The sequence below is a fragment of the Oncorhynchus gorbuscha genome, unplaced genomic scaffold (assembly GCF_021184085.1).
Source record: "Oncorhynchus gorbuscha isolate QuinsamMale2020 ecotype Even-year unplaced genomic scaffold, OgorEven_v1.0 Un_scaffold_551, whole genome shotgun sequence".
NCBI lineage: Eukaryota > Metazoa > Chordata > Actinopteri > Salmoniformes > Salmonidae > Oncorhynchus > Oncorhynchus gorbuscha.
The window spans coordinates 355,128-370,127 of NW_025745380.1; the positions used below are offsets into that span (position 1 = coordinate 355,128).

General features: G+C 48.8%; 1 protein-coding gene and 1 pseudogene across 1 annotated transcript in view; one reads left to right on the plus strand and one right to left on the minus strand.

Moving 5' to 3' along the window:
* The window catches only part of LOC124018609, a 45,138-nt pseudogene extending 41,874 nt beyond the window's left edge, over nt 1-3,264 (plus strand).
* Nucleotides 3,265-11,670: 8,406 nt separating this feature from the next.
* Nucleotides 11,671-15,000, minus strand: part of LOC124018604 (UPF0764 protein C16orf89 homolog) — a 7,411-nt gene continuing 4,081 nt past the window's right edge. Inside the window, exon 7 of the mRNA XM_046333947.1 lies at nt 11,671-14,845. Coding sequence (XP_046189903.1) covers nt 14,742-14,845 — 104 coding nt within the window. The 3' untranslated portion in view covers nt 11,671-14,741. The remainder of the gene's footprint in view (nt 14,846-15,000) is intronic.

A 15,000-nucleotide genomic window follows, 5' to 3' on the forward strand; every position in this document is an offset into this window, starting at 1 on the left:
CTCTTCCAGGACCCTGTACTGTGTTAATAGGGTTTCTATGTCTCTTCCAGGACCCTGTACTGTGTTAATGGGGTTTCTATGTCTCTTCCAGGACCCTGTACTGTGTTAATGGGGTTTCTATGTCTCTTCCAGGACCCTGTACTGTGTTAATGGGGTTTCTATGTCTCTTCCAGGACCCTGTACTGTGCCAAGGGGAACTACGACTTCGGCATCACCCGTGTCATCAAGAGTCTGGAACCGTACAACAAGAAGGTTGCACATTGTTTTTCTATCCGGCAGTTCTGGAACATTCTCTTGGAAAGCCAATGTTTTTGGATGTTTCTACCACTTCAGCCCTGACAAACATGTTGGTAGTGTGTCCCAAATGACACCCTATTCCCTATTATAGTGCACTACTCTGGTCTAAAGTAGTGCACTAGATAGGGAATAGGGTGTCATTTGGGACACATCCCTTCCAGAGTGTTTGATCTTTGTTTAGATATTGGCCAACCGAAACGTAGCCCAGAGTTCTGCACCTGTGTCTGCTCACTCAGCCCAGCTGAACACACACACAGAGTGTCTCTGTAGGAGTGTTGTTGTCATTCCTACAACTCTATCAACCACACACTTGTTTTAACTGGTTTTAGCTTGTTTAACTGGTTTTAACTGGTTTTAGCTTGTTTAACTGGTTTTAGCTGGTTTTAGCTTGTTTAACTGGTTTTAGCTGGTTTTAGCTTGTTTAACTGGTTTTAGCTGGTTTTAGCTTGTTTAACTGGTTTTAGCTGGTTTTAACTGGTTTTAGCTTGTTTAACTGGTTTTAACTGGTTTTAGCTTGTTTAACTGGTTTTAACTGGTTTTAGCTTGTTTAACTGGTTTTAGCTGGTTTTTTTAACTGGTTTTAACTGGTTTTAACTGGTTTTAGTTTTAACTGGTTTTAACTGGTTTTAGCTTGTTTAACTGGTTTTAACTGGTTTTAGCTTGTTTAACTGGTTTTAGCTTGTTTTAGCTTGTTTAACTGGTTTTAACTGGTTTTAGCTTTTTTAGCTGGTTTTAGCTTGTTTAACTGGTTTTAGCTGGTTTTCAGGTTTAACTGGGCTTGTTTAACAAGTTGTTTAAGTTTTAACTGGTTTTTCAGGCCAGGTACAAGTTGTTTAGTCAAATTGACTTTGAGTCTCCTGAGTGTATTTCCCCCCCCCCCAGGGTTGGGAAATTCTGGTAACACAATGTCCAGCCAGGTTTTCCATAAATCCTAGTTGGAAGAATCAGGAGGGAACGAGAAGGACATATCTATTCCTCTGACCAGGGTTTCGTATCCTTCTCTCATTGGTTGTCGTCCTGTGTGTGTAGCTGGGAACAGACACCTGGTTCTATGCTAAGCGCTGTTTCCTGTCTCTGCTGGAGAACACGGCCAAACACATGATCATGATCAGGGACTCAGTTGTTCAGGAGTGTATTCAGTTCCTGGAGCACTGTGAAGGCACGGACGCACACACACACACACACACACATACACACACACACACACACACACACACACACACACACAGTTTCACACACACCATTTACCACACACATACATAATTACACTTGCAGACAGACACACACACATGCACAGTTTCAACACACCATTTACCCTCCTTTCTCCCTCTCCCCCCCCTCCCTCCCCCTCCCTCCCCCCCCTCCCTCCCTCCCCCCTCTCCACCCTCTCCCCTCCCTCCCCTCTCTCCTCCCCCTCTCCTCTTCCCCCCTCTCCTCCTCCCTCCCCCTCCCCTCTACCTCTCCCCCTCTCCCCTCTCTCCCCCTCTCCCTCTCCCTCCCTCCCCCCTCCTCTCTCCTCTCCCTCCCCCTCTCCTCTCCCCCTCTCTCCCCTCCCCTCCCCCCTCTCCTCTCTCCTCTCCCTCCCCCCTCTCCTCTCCTCTCCTCCCCCCCCTCCCTCCCTCCCTCCCCTCCCTCCCTCCCCCTCCCCTCTCTCTCCCTCCCCCTCTCTCCTCTCCCTCCCCTCCTCCCTCCTCTCTCCTCTCCCCTCCATCCCTCCCTCCCTCTCTCCCTCCCTCCCTCCTCCTCTCTCCCTCCCCTCTCTCCTCTCCCTCCCTCTCCCCTCCCTCTCCTCTTTCCTCTCCTCCCCCTCTCCTCCCCTCCCCTCTCCTCTCCCTCCCCCTCTCCTCTTTCCTCTCCTCCCCCTCTCCTCCCCTCCCCCTCTCCTCTCCCTCCCCCTCTCCTCTTTCCTCTCCTCCCCCTCTCCTCTCTCCCTGTAGTGTACGGTAAGACAGAGCCAGCCATGATAGAACAGCCACTGGAGGAGGACAGGATGCACATCGGAAAGAACACTGTCACCTACGAGTCTCGCCTCCTCAAAGCTCTCTTCTATGAGGTCATCGGATGGAACCAGTGATGTCATACTAGAACGGAACAGAGCCTGTGATGTCATCGGACAGAACCCGCTGATGTCACCGGACAGAACCAGTAGTTTCCACTAAAGCCTTTTTAAAACCTGTTCTACACCCCAAACAGTTCAAATCTATCGACCTGGACCACATCACATGAGCTATTATAATACATTATATATTTGGCTTGTTGTTATTTTCTGCATCGTCTGAAAGTTACAAGCTGTTGTTCTGACTTCTGTTAAAACATATTCTGGACTCACTCCTCGTCTTACCCACCCACACACACAGTGGGAGACGCCATGGGGCCTCGTTCATTTGAGCGTGTTTAGTTTAGTTGAGCCTGGGCCCAGAGAGCTGTTGGCAGAGACAATATGCAACACAATATAAACACCATCTAAGATGTTACTGAGTTCCAGTTCATATGAGGAAATCAGTCAATGGAACTGGATGTATTAGATATAAATATAATTAAATATATTCATTAGGCCCCAATCTATGGATTTCACACGACTGGGAAGACAGATATGCAAATATCTTCTTATTTTTTTAAAACTAGGGGTTGTGGATCAGAACATCAGTCAGTATCTGGTGTGACCGTTTTCCTCAGGCAGCGTAACACATCTCCTTCACATAGAGTTGATCAGGCTGTTGATTGTGGAACGTTGTAACATGGGGCTGAGCATTATCATGATGGTGGTGGATTAATGGCACGACAACAGGATCTCGTCACGGTATCTCTCTGCATTTAAATCGCCATCGATAAAATTGCAATTTTCGTTCGTTGTCCGTAGCTTATACCTGCCCATAACCCCACCGCCACCATGGGGCCCTCTGTTCACAATGTTGACATCAGCAAACCGCTCACCCACACAATGTCTGCCATCTGCAAACCGCTCACCCACACAATGTCTGCCATCTGCAAACCGCTCACCCACACAATGTCTGCCATCAGCAAACCGCTCACCCACACAATGTCTGCCATCAGCAAACCGCTCACCCACACAATGTCTGCCATCAGCAAACCGCTCACCCACACAATGTCTGCCATCAGCAAACCGCTCACCCACACAATGTCTGCCATCAGCAAACCGCTCACCCACACAATGTCTGCCATCTGCAAACCGCTCACCCACACAATGTCTGCCATCAGCAAACCGCTCACCCACACGCTGTCTGCCATCAGCAAACCGCTCACCCACACGCTGTCTGCCATCAGCAAACCGCTCACCCACACAATGTCTGCCATCAGCAAACCGCTCACCCACACGCTGTCTGACATCAGCAAACCGCTCACCCACACGCTGTCTGCCATCAGCAAACCGCTCACCCACACGCTGTCTGCCATCAGCAAACCGCTCACCCACACGCTGTCTGCCATCAGCAAACCGCTCACCCACACGCTGTCTGCCATCAGCAAACCGCTCACCCACACGCTGTCTGCCATCAGCAAACCGCTCACCCACACGCTGTCTGCCATCTGCAAACCGCTCACCCACACGCTGTCTGCCATCAGCAAACCGCTCACCCACACAATGTCTGCCATCAGCAAACCGCTCACCCACACGCTGTCTGCCATCAGCAAACCGCTCACCCACACGCTGTCTGCCATCTGCAAACCGCTCACCCACACGCTGTCTGCCATCAGCAAACCGCTCACCCACACGCTGTCTGCCATCAGCAAACCGCTCACCCACACGCTGTCTGCCATCAGCAAACCGCTCACCCACACACTGTCTGCCATCTGCCCGGTACAGTTGAAATCTGGATTCATCCTTGAAGAGCTCACTTCTCCAGAGTGCCAGTGGCCGTGGAAGGTGAGCATTTACCCACTGACCCTGGTGAGGATGACGAGCACGCAGATGAGCTTTCCTGATGCGATTTCTGCAGAAATTCTTCGGTTTTGCAAACCCACAGTTTTATCAGTTGTCCGGGTGGCTGGTCTCAGACAAACCCACAGTTTCATCAGTTGTCCGGGTGGCTGGTCTCAGACAAACCCACAGTTTCATCAGCTGTCCGGGTGGCTGGTCTCAGACAAACCCACAGTTTCATCAGCTGTCCAGGTGGCTGGTCTCAGACAAACCCACAGTTTTATCAGTTGTCCGGGTGGCTGGTCTCAGACAAACCCACAGTTTCATCAGCTATCCGGGTGGCTGGTCTCAGACAAACCCACAGTTTTATCAGTTGTCCGGGTCCCGCAAGTGAAGAAATCGGATGTGGAGGTCCTGGGTTGGCGTGGTAACACGTGGTCTGTGGTTGTGAGGCCTGTTGGACGTACTGACAAATTCATTAAAACGACGATGGAGGCAGTTTATGATAAATAAATAAAATATCATTAAATTCTCTGGCAACAGCTCTGGTGGACATTCCTGCAGTCAGTATGTCATTTTGATGCTCCCTCAAAACCTGAGACATCTGTGGCATTGTGTTGTTTGACAAAACTGCACATTTTATAGAGTGGCCTTTTATTTCCCCCAGCACAAGGTGCACCTGTGTAATGATCAGGCTGTTTAATTGTGTGGTTGGATTATCTTGGTAAAGGAGAAATACTCACTGACACTAAACTAAACACATTTGTACACAACATTTAAGATGAATAAACATTTCATATGGAAAATGTCTGGGATAATTTATTTCAGCTCATGAAACATGAAACCAACACTTTCCATACTGCGTTTTCATTTTTGTTCAGTGTGTGTATATATATATATATTGTTTTATATATATTGTTATTGTTATATATATATTGTTATATTATTATATAATATGTGTGAGCTTGTTGTGTCTTCAAAGGAGAGTACGTCCATATGCTTATACTACAACCCTTACACTAGTCTCACATGGAACCCTATTCCCTACATAGTGCACTACTTTAGACCAGGGCCTATGGCGCCCTGTTCTCTATATAGGGTACTACTTTAGACCAGGGCCTATGGCGCCCTGTTCCCTACATAGTGCACTACTTTAGACCAGGGCCTATGGCGCCCTGTTCCCTATATAGGGTACTACTTTAGACCAGGGCCTATGGCGCCCTGTTCCCTATATAGGGTACTACTTTAGACCAGGGCCTATGGCGCCCTGTTCCCTACATAGTGCACTACTTTAGACCAGGGCCTATGGCGCCCTGTTCCCTATATAGGGTACTACTTTAGACCAGGGCCTATGGCGCCCTGTTCCCTATAGGGTACTACTTTAGACCAGGGCCTATGGCGCCCTGTTCCCTATATAGGGTACTACTTTAGACCAGGGCCTATGGCGCCCTGTTCCCTATATAGGGTACTACTTTTGACCAGAGCTCTATGGCACCCTATTCCCTACATAGTGCACTACTTTTGACCTGGGCCTATGGCGCCCTGTTCCCTACATAGTGCACTACTTTTGACCAGAATCCTATGGGGTTATAGTACTAACCTGTGGCCTAGATCTGCCTGCTTCCTGTCTCTGTAGACACTGTAACTTCCTGAGGAGAAAGGCCTTGTTCTGGGCTCTGGTCTAAAGTAGTACACTATACAGCTGTACCTTCCTGAGGAGAAAGGCCTTCTTCTCGTCTAAAGTAGTACACTATATAAGAAATAGGGGGGGATTTGTACTCAAACTTTGACGTTTTAGTGATTTTGTAACTTCTCTTTTACAGTTTGTTTAAAAAAAGATGGTCACCGTTATTTAGTCTATATTCAATTATATTTGTTTTTCTACAGAATAAAAAGAAAATGTACATCATAAGAGTGGTTTGTGATTCTGTCTCTGTGGTAGTGAATGAAGTGGACGACAGGGTTGGCGTTGATTCCATTTCAATTCCAGGGAAATTTCAGAAAGTCCTTCCAAATCCTAAATATTACCGCGTTCAAGTCAGAGATGTCTAATTTTTCCTGAACCTATTTACCACAACAACATTGCCTTGATCGTGACGATGTTATGCATCCCTCTCAACTGGTTGAGTCTCCAGAGGTGAACACATTAGTCACAGACTGTTGCAAAACGTTTTGCAACAATTTACTCTTGTTTTACATTTATCCTACAATAGAAAGGGCCCTATCTATCCCCTAGCTAGCCAACAGTCTGCTCCAATAGAGAGGGCCCTATCTATCCCCTAGCTAGCCAACAGTCTGCTCCAATAGAAAGGGCTCTACCTATCTCTGCTCCAATAGAAAGGGCCCTATCTATCCCCTAGCTAGCCAACAGTCTGCTCCAATAGAAAGGGCCCTATCTATCCCCTAGCTAGCCAACAGTCTGCTCCAATAGAAAGGGCCCTATCTATCCCCTAGCTAGCCAACAGTCTGCTCCAATAGAGAGGGCCCTATCTATCCCCTAGCTAGCCAACAGTCTGCTCCAATAGAAAGGGCCCTATCTATCCCCTAGCTAGCCAACAGTCTGCTCCAATAGAAAGGGCCCTATCTATCCTCTAGCTAGCCAACAGTCTGCTCCAATAGAGAGGGCCCTATCTATCCCCTAGCTAGCCAACAGTCTGCTCCAATAGAGAGGGCCCTATCTATCCTCTAGCTAGCCAACAGTCTGCTCCAATAGAAAGGGCCCTATCTATCCCCTAGCTAGCCAACAGTCTGCTCCAATAGAAAGGGCCCTATCTATCCTCTAGCTAGCCAACAGTCTGCTCCAATAGAGAGGGCCCTATCTATCCCCTAGCTAGCCAACAGTCTGCTCCAATAGAGAGGGCCCTATCTATCCCCTAGCTAGCCAACAGTCTGCTCCAATAGAGAGGGCCCTATCTATCCCCTAGCTAACCAACAGTCTGCTCCAATAGAGAGGGCCCTATCTATCCCCTAGCTAGCCAACAGTCTGCTCCAATAGAAAGGGCCCTATCTATCCCCTAGCTAGCCAACAGTCTGCTCCAATAGAGAGGGCCCTATCTATCCCCTAGCTAGCCAACAGTCTGCTCCAATAGAGAGGGCCCTGTCTATCCCCTAGCTAGCCAACAGTCTGCTCCAATAGAGGGCCCTATCTATCCCCTAGCTAGCCAACAGTCTGCTCCAATAGAAAGGGCCCTATCTATCCCCTAGCTAGCCAACAGTCTGCTCCAATAGAGAGGGCCCTATCTATCCCCTAGCTAGCCAACAGTCTGCTCCAATAGAGAGGGCCCTATCTATCCCCTAGAACAGTCTGCTCCAATAGAAAGGGCCAACAGTCTGCTCCAATAGAAAGGGCCCTATCTATCCCCTAGCTAGCCAACAGTCTGCTCCAATAGAAAGGGCCCTATCTATCCCCTAGCTAGCCAACAGTCTGCTCCAATAGAGAGGGCCCTATCTATCCGCTAGCTAGCCAACAGTCTGCTCCAATAGAAAGGGCCCTATCTATCCCCTAGCTAGCCAACAGTCTGCTCCAATAGAAAGGGCCCTATCTATCCCCTAGCTAGCCAACAGTCTGCTCCAATAGAGAGGGCCCTATCTATCCCCTAGCTAGCCAACAGTCTGCTCCAATAGAGAGGGCCCTATCTATCCCCTAGCTAGCCAACAGTCTGCTCCAATAGAGAGGGCCCTATCTATCCCCTAGCTAGCCAACAGTCTGCTCCAATAGAAAGGGCCCTATCTATCCCCTAGCTAGCCAACAGTCTGCTCCAATAGAAAGGGCCCTATCTATCCCCTAGCTAGCCAACAGTCTGCTCCAATAGAGAGGGCCCTATCTATCCGCTAGCTAGCCAACAGTCTGCTCCAATAGAAAGGGCCCTATCTATCCCCTAGCTAGCCAACAGTCTGCTCCAATAGAAAGGGCCCTATCTATCCCCTAGCTAGCCAACAGTCTGCTCCAATAGAGAGGGCCCTATCTATCCCCTAGCTAGCCAACAGTCTGCTCCAATAGAAAGGGCCCTATCTATCCCCTAGCTAGCCAACAGTCTGCTCCAATAGAGAGGGCCCTATCTATCCCCTAGCTAGCCAACAGTCTGCTCCAATAGAAAGGGCCCTATCTATCCCCTAGCTAGCCAACAGTCTGCTCCAATAGAAAGGGCCCTATCTATCCCCTAGCTAGCCAACAGTCTGCTCCAATAGAAAGGGCCCTATCTATCCGCTAGCTAGCCAACAGTATGATGAACAAAGGCCCAGAAGCCTCACTTTTCAAATGTTCTTAGTTGCTATTCTTAATTTCTTCATACTATATTTTCTTAAAATAGGAGAAAATTCAGTTTAAATACAATGTCTCTACAAATTAATAAAGCTGTGTTGGTCACAAATTAATAAATAAGCGCATTTAATTTATAGTCATTCCAAATCCTAACAAATGGCATACAAAATATATGTAAATTGCATATTTTCATTTCAAGTTTAACATGTATAAATGGCATTGTGTAGTTATGGATTTCATCATACGCATAATTAACTATCAAATCTGTGTGAACTACAAACGTCTTCTAAACGAGACACTGATGCTCTGTGTAGCCCTGTGTTGTGCCCCAAAGAGATCTATTCCCTACATCAGGGCTTCTCAAACCACTTCCCTGGGACCCCCAGACCTTACACAATGTTGTTGTAGCCCTGTGTTGTGTCCCAAAGAGATCTATTCCCTACATCAGGGCTTCTCAAACCACTTCCCTGGGACCCCCAGACCTTACACAATGTTGTTGTAGCCCTGTGTTGTGTCCCAAAGAGATCTATTCCCTACATCAGGGCTTCTCAAACCACTTCCCAGGGACCCCCAGACCTTACACAATGTTGTTGTAGCCCTGTGTTGTGTCCCAAAGAGCCCTAATCCCTACATCAGGGCTTCTCAAACCACTTCCCTGGGACCCCCAGACCTTACACAATGTTGTTGTAGCCCTGTGTTGTGTCCCAAAGAGATCTATTCCCTACATCAGGGCTTCTCAAACCACTTCCCAGGGACCCCCAGACCTTACACAATGTTGTTGTAGCCCTGTGTTGTGTCCCAAAGAGCCCTAATCCCTACATCAGGGCTTCTCAAACCACTTCCCTGGGACCCCCAGACCTTACACAATGTTGTTGTAGCCCTGTGTTGTGTCCCAAAGAGCCCTAATCCCTACATCAGGGCTTCTCAAACCACTTCCCAGGGACCCCCAGACCTTACACAATGTTGTTGTAGCCCTGTGTTGTGTCCCAAAGAGATCTATTCCCTACATCAGGGCTTCTCAAACCACTTCCCAGGGACCCCCAGACCTTACACAATGTTGTTGTAGCCCTGTGTTGTGTCCCAAAGAGATCTATTCCCTACATCAGGGCTTCTCAAACCACTTCCCAGGGACCCCCAGACCTTACACAATGTTGTTGTAGCCCTGTGTTGTGTCCCAAAGAGATCTATTCTCTACATCAGGGCTTCTCAAACCACTTCCCTGGGACCCCCAGAACTTACACAATGTTGTTGTAGCCCTGTGTTGTGTCCCAAAGAGCCCTAATCCCTACATCAGGGCTTCTCAAACCACTTCCCTGGGACCCCCAGAACTTACACAATGTTGTTGTAGCCCTGTGTTGTGTCCCAAAGAGATCTATTCCCTACATCAGGGCTTCTCAAACCACTTCCCTGGGACCCCCAGACCTTACACAATGTTGTTGTAGCCCTGTGTTGTGCCCCAAAGAGATCTATTCCCTACATCAGGGCTTCTCAAACCACTTCCCTGGGACCCCCAGACCTTACACAATGTTGTTGTAGCCCTGTGTTGTGTCCCAAAGAGATCTATTCTCTACATCAGGGCTTCTCAAACCACTTCCCTGGGACCCCCAGAACTTACACAATGTTGTTGTAGCCCTGAACTAGGTCACTTGATTCAAGTAGTCAAAGGGCTTGACGTTTAGTTGACAAGTTGAATCAGGTGTGCTCGCCAATTATCATACTTGAGTAAAAGTAAAGATAGAAAATGACTCAAGCAAAAGTGAAAGTCACCCAGTAAAATGCTACTTGAGTAAGTCTTAAAGTATTTGGTTTTAAATATACTGAAGTATCAAAAGTAAATGTATAAATCATTTAAAATTCCTGATATTAATCCAACCAGACTGCACCATTTTCTGTTTGTAGTTTTAGTTTTTTAGTTTTTATTTTTATTTTAGTTATGGATAGCCAGGGTCTCCAACACTCAGACATCATTTAAAAACAAAGCATTTGTGTTTAGTGAGTCTGCCAGATCAGAGGCAGTCAGGATGACCAGGGATGTTCTCTGTTTAGTGAGTCCTCCAGATCAGAGGCAGTAGGGAGGACCAGGGATGTTCTCTGTTTAGTGAGTCTGCCAGATCAGAGGCAGTAGGGATGACCAGGGATGTTCTCTGTTTAGTGAGTCTGCCAGATCAGAGGCAGTAGGGATGACCAGGGATGTTCTCTGTTTAGTGGGTCCTCCAGATCAGAGGCAGTAGGGACGACCAGGGATGTTCTCTGTTTAGTGAGTCCTCCAGATCAGAGGCAGTAGGGACGACCAGGGATGTTCTCTGTTTAGTGGGTCCTCCAGATCAGAGGCAGTAGGGATGACCAGGGATGTTCTCTGTTTAGTGAGTCCTCCAGATCAGAGGCAGTAGGGATGACCAGGGATGTTCTCTGTTTAGTGAGTCTGCCAGATCAGAGGCAGTAGAGATGACCAGGGATGTTCTCTGTTTAGTGAGTCTGCCAGATCAGAGGCAGTCAGGATGACCAGGCATGTTCTCTGTTTAGTGAGTCTGCCAGATCAGAGGCAGTAGGGATGACCAGGGATGTTCTCTGTTTAGTGAGTCTGCCAGATCAGAGGCAGTAGGGATGACCAGGGATATTCTCTGTTTAGTGAGTCTGCCAGATCAGAGGCAGTAGGGATGACCATGGATGTTCTCTGTTTAGTGAGTCTGCCAGATCAGAGGCAGTAGGGATGACCAGGGATGTTCTCTGTTTAGTGAGTCTGCCAGATCAGAGGCAGTAGGGATGACCAGGGATGTTCTCTGTTTAGTGGGTCCTCCAGATCAGAGGCAGTAGGGACGACCAGGGATGTTCTCTGTTTAGTGAGTCCTCCAGATCAGAGGCAGTAGGGATGACCAGGGATGTTCTCTGTTTAGTGAGTCTGCCAGATCAGAGGCAGTAGAGATGACCAGGGATGTTCTCTGTTTAGTGAGTCTGCCAGATCAGAGGCAGTAGAGATGACCAGGGATGTTCTCTGTTTAGTGAGTCTGCCAGATCAGAGGCAGTAGGGATGACCAGGGATGTTCTCTGTTTAGTGAGTCCTCCAGATCAGAGGCAGTAGGGATGACCAGGGATGTTCTCTGTTTAGTGAGTCTGCCAGATCAGAGGCAGTAGAGATGACCAGGGATGTTCTCTGTATAGTGAGTCCTCCAGATCAGAGGCAGTAGGGATGACCAGGGATGTTCTCTGTTTAGTGAGTCCTCCAGATCAGAGGCAGTAGAGATGACCAGGGATGTTATTTTGATAAGTGCGTGAATTTGACCATTTTCCTCTCCTGTTAAGCATTCAAAATGTAACGTGTACTTTTGGGTGTCGGGGAAAATGTTGGGAGGGAAAAGTGCATTTATTTTCTTTAGGAATGTAGTGAAATAAAAGTAAAATTGTCAAAAATATAAATAGTAAAGTACAGATTCCTCCAAAAACTACTGAAGTAAAATGACTTTAAAGTACTAGTTAAGTAGTTTCCACCCCTGGTGCTGTGGAATAGAACGACTGGGTGTCCCCAAGAGAGGATGGATACACACTGCCCTACATAAGTGCACTACTTTTCACCAGAGCCCTATGGGTTTGCCTGGTCAGAGGTAGTGGTATAAGTAAATAATTGGGTGCTATTTAGGACACATGTCCAGGTGAAAGGTCACACATCCAGGTGAAGGGTCACACATCCACGTGAAGGGTCACACATCCAGGTGAAGGGTCACACATCCAGGTGAAGGGTGGTTCACATCCAGGTGAAGGGTGGTTCACATCCAGGTGAAGGGTGGTTGACATTCAGGTGAAGGGTCACACATCCAGGTGAAGGGTGGTTGACATTCAGGTGAAGGGTCACACATCCAGGTGAAGGGTGGTTCACATCCAGGTGAAGGGTCACACATCCAGGTGAAGGGTGGTTCACATCCAGGTGAAGGGTGGTTGACATTCAGGTGAAGGGTCACACATCCAGGTAAAGGGTCACACAGCCAGGTGAAGGGTGGTTGACATCCAGGTGAAGGGTCACACATCCAGGTGAAGGGTGGTTCACATCCAGGTGAAGGGTGGTTGACATTCAGGTGAAGGGTCACACATCCAGGTGAAGGGTCACACATCCAGGTGAAGGATCACACATCCAGGTAAAGGGTGGTTGACATTCAGGTGAAGGGTCACACATCCAGGTGAAGGATCACACATCCAGGTGAAGGGTCACACATCCAGGTGAAGGGTGGTTGACATTCAGGTGAAGGGTCACACATCCAGGTGAAGGGTGGTTGACATTCAGGTGAAGGGTCACACATCCAGGTGAAGGGTGGTTGACATTCAGGTGAAGGGTCACACATCCAGGTGAAGGGTGGTTGACATTCAGGTGAAGGGTCACACATCCAGGTGAAGGGTCACACATCCAGGTGAAGGGTCACACATCCAGGTAAAGGGTCACACAGCCAGGTGAAGGGTGGTTGACATCCAGGTGAAGGGTCACACATCCAGGTGAAGGGTGGTTCACATCCAGGTGAAGGGTGGTTGACATTCAGGTGAAGGGTCACACATCCAGGTGAAGGGTCACACATCCAGGTGAAGGATCACACATCCAGGTAAAGGGTGGTTGACATTCAGGTGAAGGGTCACACATCCAGGTGAAGGATCACACATCCAGGTGAAGGGTCACACATCCAGGTGAAGGGTGGTTGACATTCAGGTGAAGGGTCACACATCCAGGTGAAGGGTGGTTGACATTCAGGTGAAGGGTCACACATCCAGGTGAAGGGTGGTTGACATTCAGGTGAAGGGTCACACATCCAGGTGAAGGGTGGTTGACATTCAGGTGAAGGGTCACACATCCAGGTGAAGGGTGGTTGACATTCAGGTGAAGGGTCACACATCCAGGTGAAGGATCACACATCCAGGTGAAGGGTGGTTGACATTCAGGTGAAGGGTCACACATCCAGGTGAAGGGTCACACATCCAGGTGAAGGGTCACACATCCAGGTAAAGGGTCACACAGCCAGGTGAAGGGTGGTTGACATCCAGGTGAAGGGTCACACATCCAGGTGAAGGGTGGTTGACATTCAGGTGAAGGGTCACACAGCCAGGTGAAGGATCACACATCCAGGTGAAGGGTCACACATCCAGGTGAAGGGTGGTTGACATTCAGGTGAAGGGTCACACATCCAGGTGAAGGGTGGTTGACATTCAGGTGAAGGGTCACACATCCAGGTGAAGGGTGGTTGACATTCAGGTGAAGGGTCACACATCCAGGTGAAGGATCACACATCCAGGTGAAGGGTGGTTGACATTCAGGTGAAGGGTCACACATCTAGGTGAAGGATCACACATCCAGGTGAAGGGTCACACATCCAGGTGAAGGGTGGTTGACAATCCAGGTGAAGGGTCACACATTCAGGTGAAGGGTCACACATCCAGGTGAAGGGTGGTTGACATTCAGGTGAAGGGTGGTTGACAATCCAGGTGAAGGGTGGTTCACATCCAGGTGAAGGGTCACACATCCAGGTGAAGGGTCACACATCCAGGTGAAGGGTGGTTGACATCCAGGTGAAGGGTGGTTCACATCCAGGTGAAGGGTCACACATCCAGGTGAAGGGTCACACAGCCAGGTGAAGGGTGGTTGACATCCAGGTGAAGGGTCACACATCCAGGTGAAGGGTCACACATCCAGGTGAAGGGTGGTTGACATCCAGGTGAAGGGTGGTTGACATTCAGGTGAAGGGTGGTTGACATCCAGGTGAAGGGTCACACATCCAGGTGAAGGGTGGTTGACATCCAGGTGAAGGGTCACACATCCAGGTGAAGGGTCACACATCCAGGTGAAGGGTCACACATCCAGGTGAATGGTGGTTGACATTCAGGTGAAGGGTCACACATCCAGGTGAAGGGTGGTTGACATTCAGGTGAAGGGTCACACATCCAGGTGAAGGGTCACACATCCAGGTGAAGGGTGGTTGACATTCAGGTGAAGGGTCACACATCCAGGTGAAGGGTCACACATCCAGGTGAAGGGTCACACATCCAGGTGAAGGGTCACACATCCAGGTGAAGGGTGGTTGACATCCAGGTGAAGGGTCACACATCCAGGTGAAGGGTGGTTGACATCCAGGTGAAGGGTCACACATCCAGGTGAAGGGTCACACATCCAGGTGAAGGGTCACACATCCAGGTGAAGGGTCACACATCCAGGTGAAGGGTCACACATTCAGGTGAAGGGTGGTTGACAATCCAGGTGAAGGGTCACACATCCAGGTGAAGGGTGGTTGACATTCAGGTGAAGGGTCACACATCCAGGTGAAGGGTGGTTGACATTCAGGTGAGTGGTCTCTTGGTGATGTCCTGCTCTGTCAGGAAGTAGTTGAGGTATCCTCCCAGAGCGCTCACTGACACGCCTGTTATGTGACTGGAACAACCATCTGGAGGGAGGAGATGGAACAGTAAAACATTATTGAAGCTGGGTTCTGTGTGTGTGTGTGTGTGTGTGTGTGTGTGTGTGTGTGTGTGTGTGTGTGTGTGTGTGTGTGTGTGTGTGTGTGTGTGTGTGTGTGTGTGTGTGTGTGTGTGTGTGTGT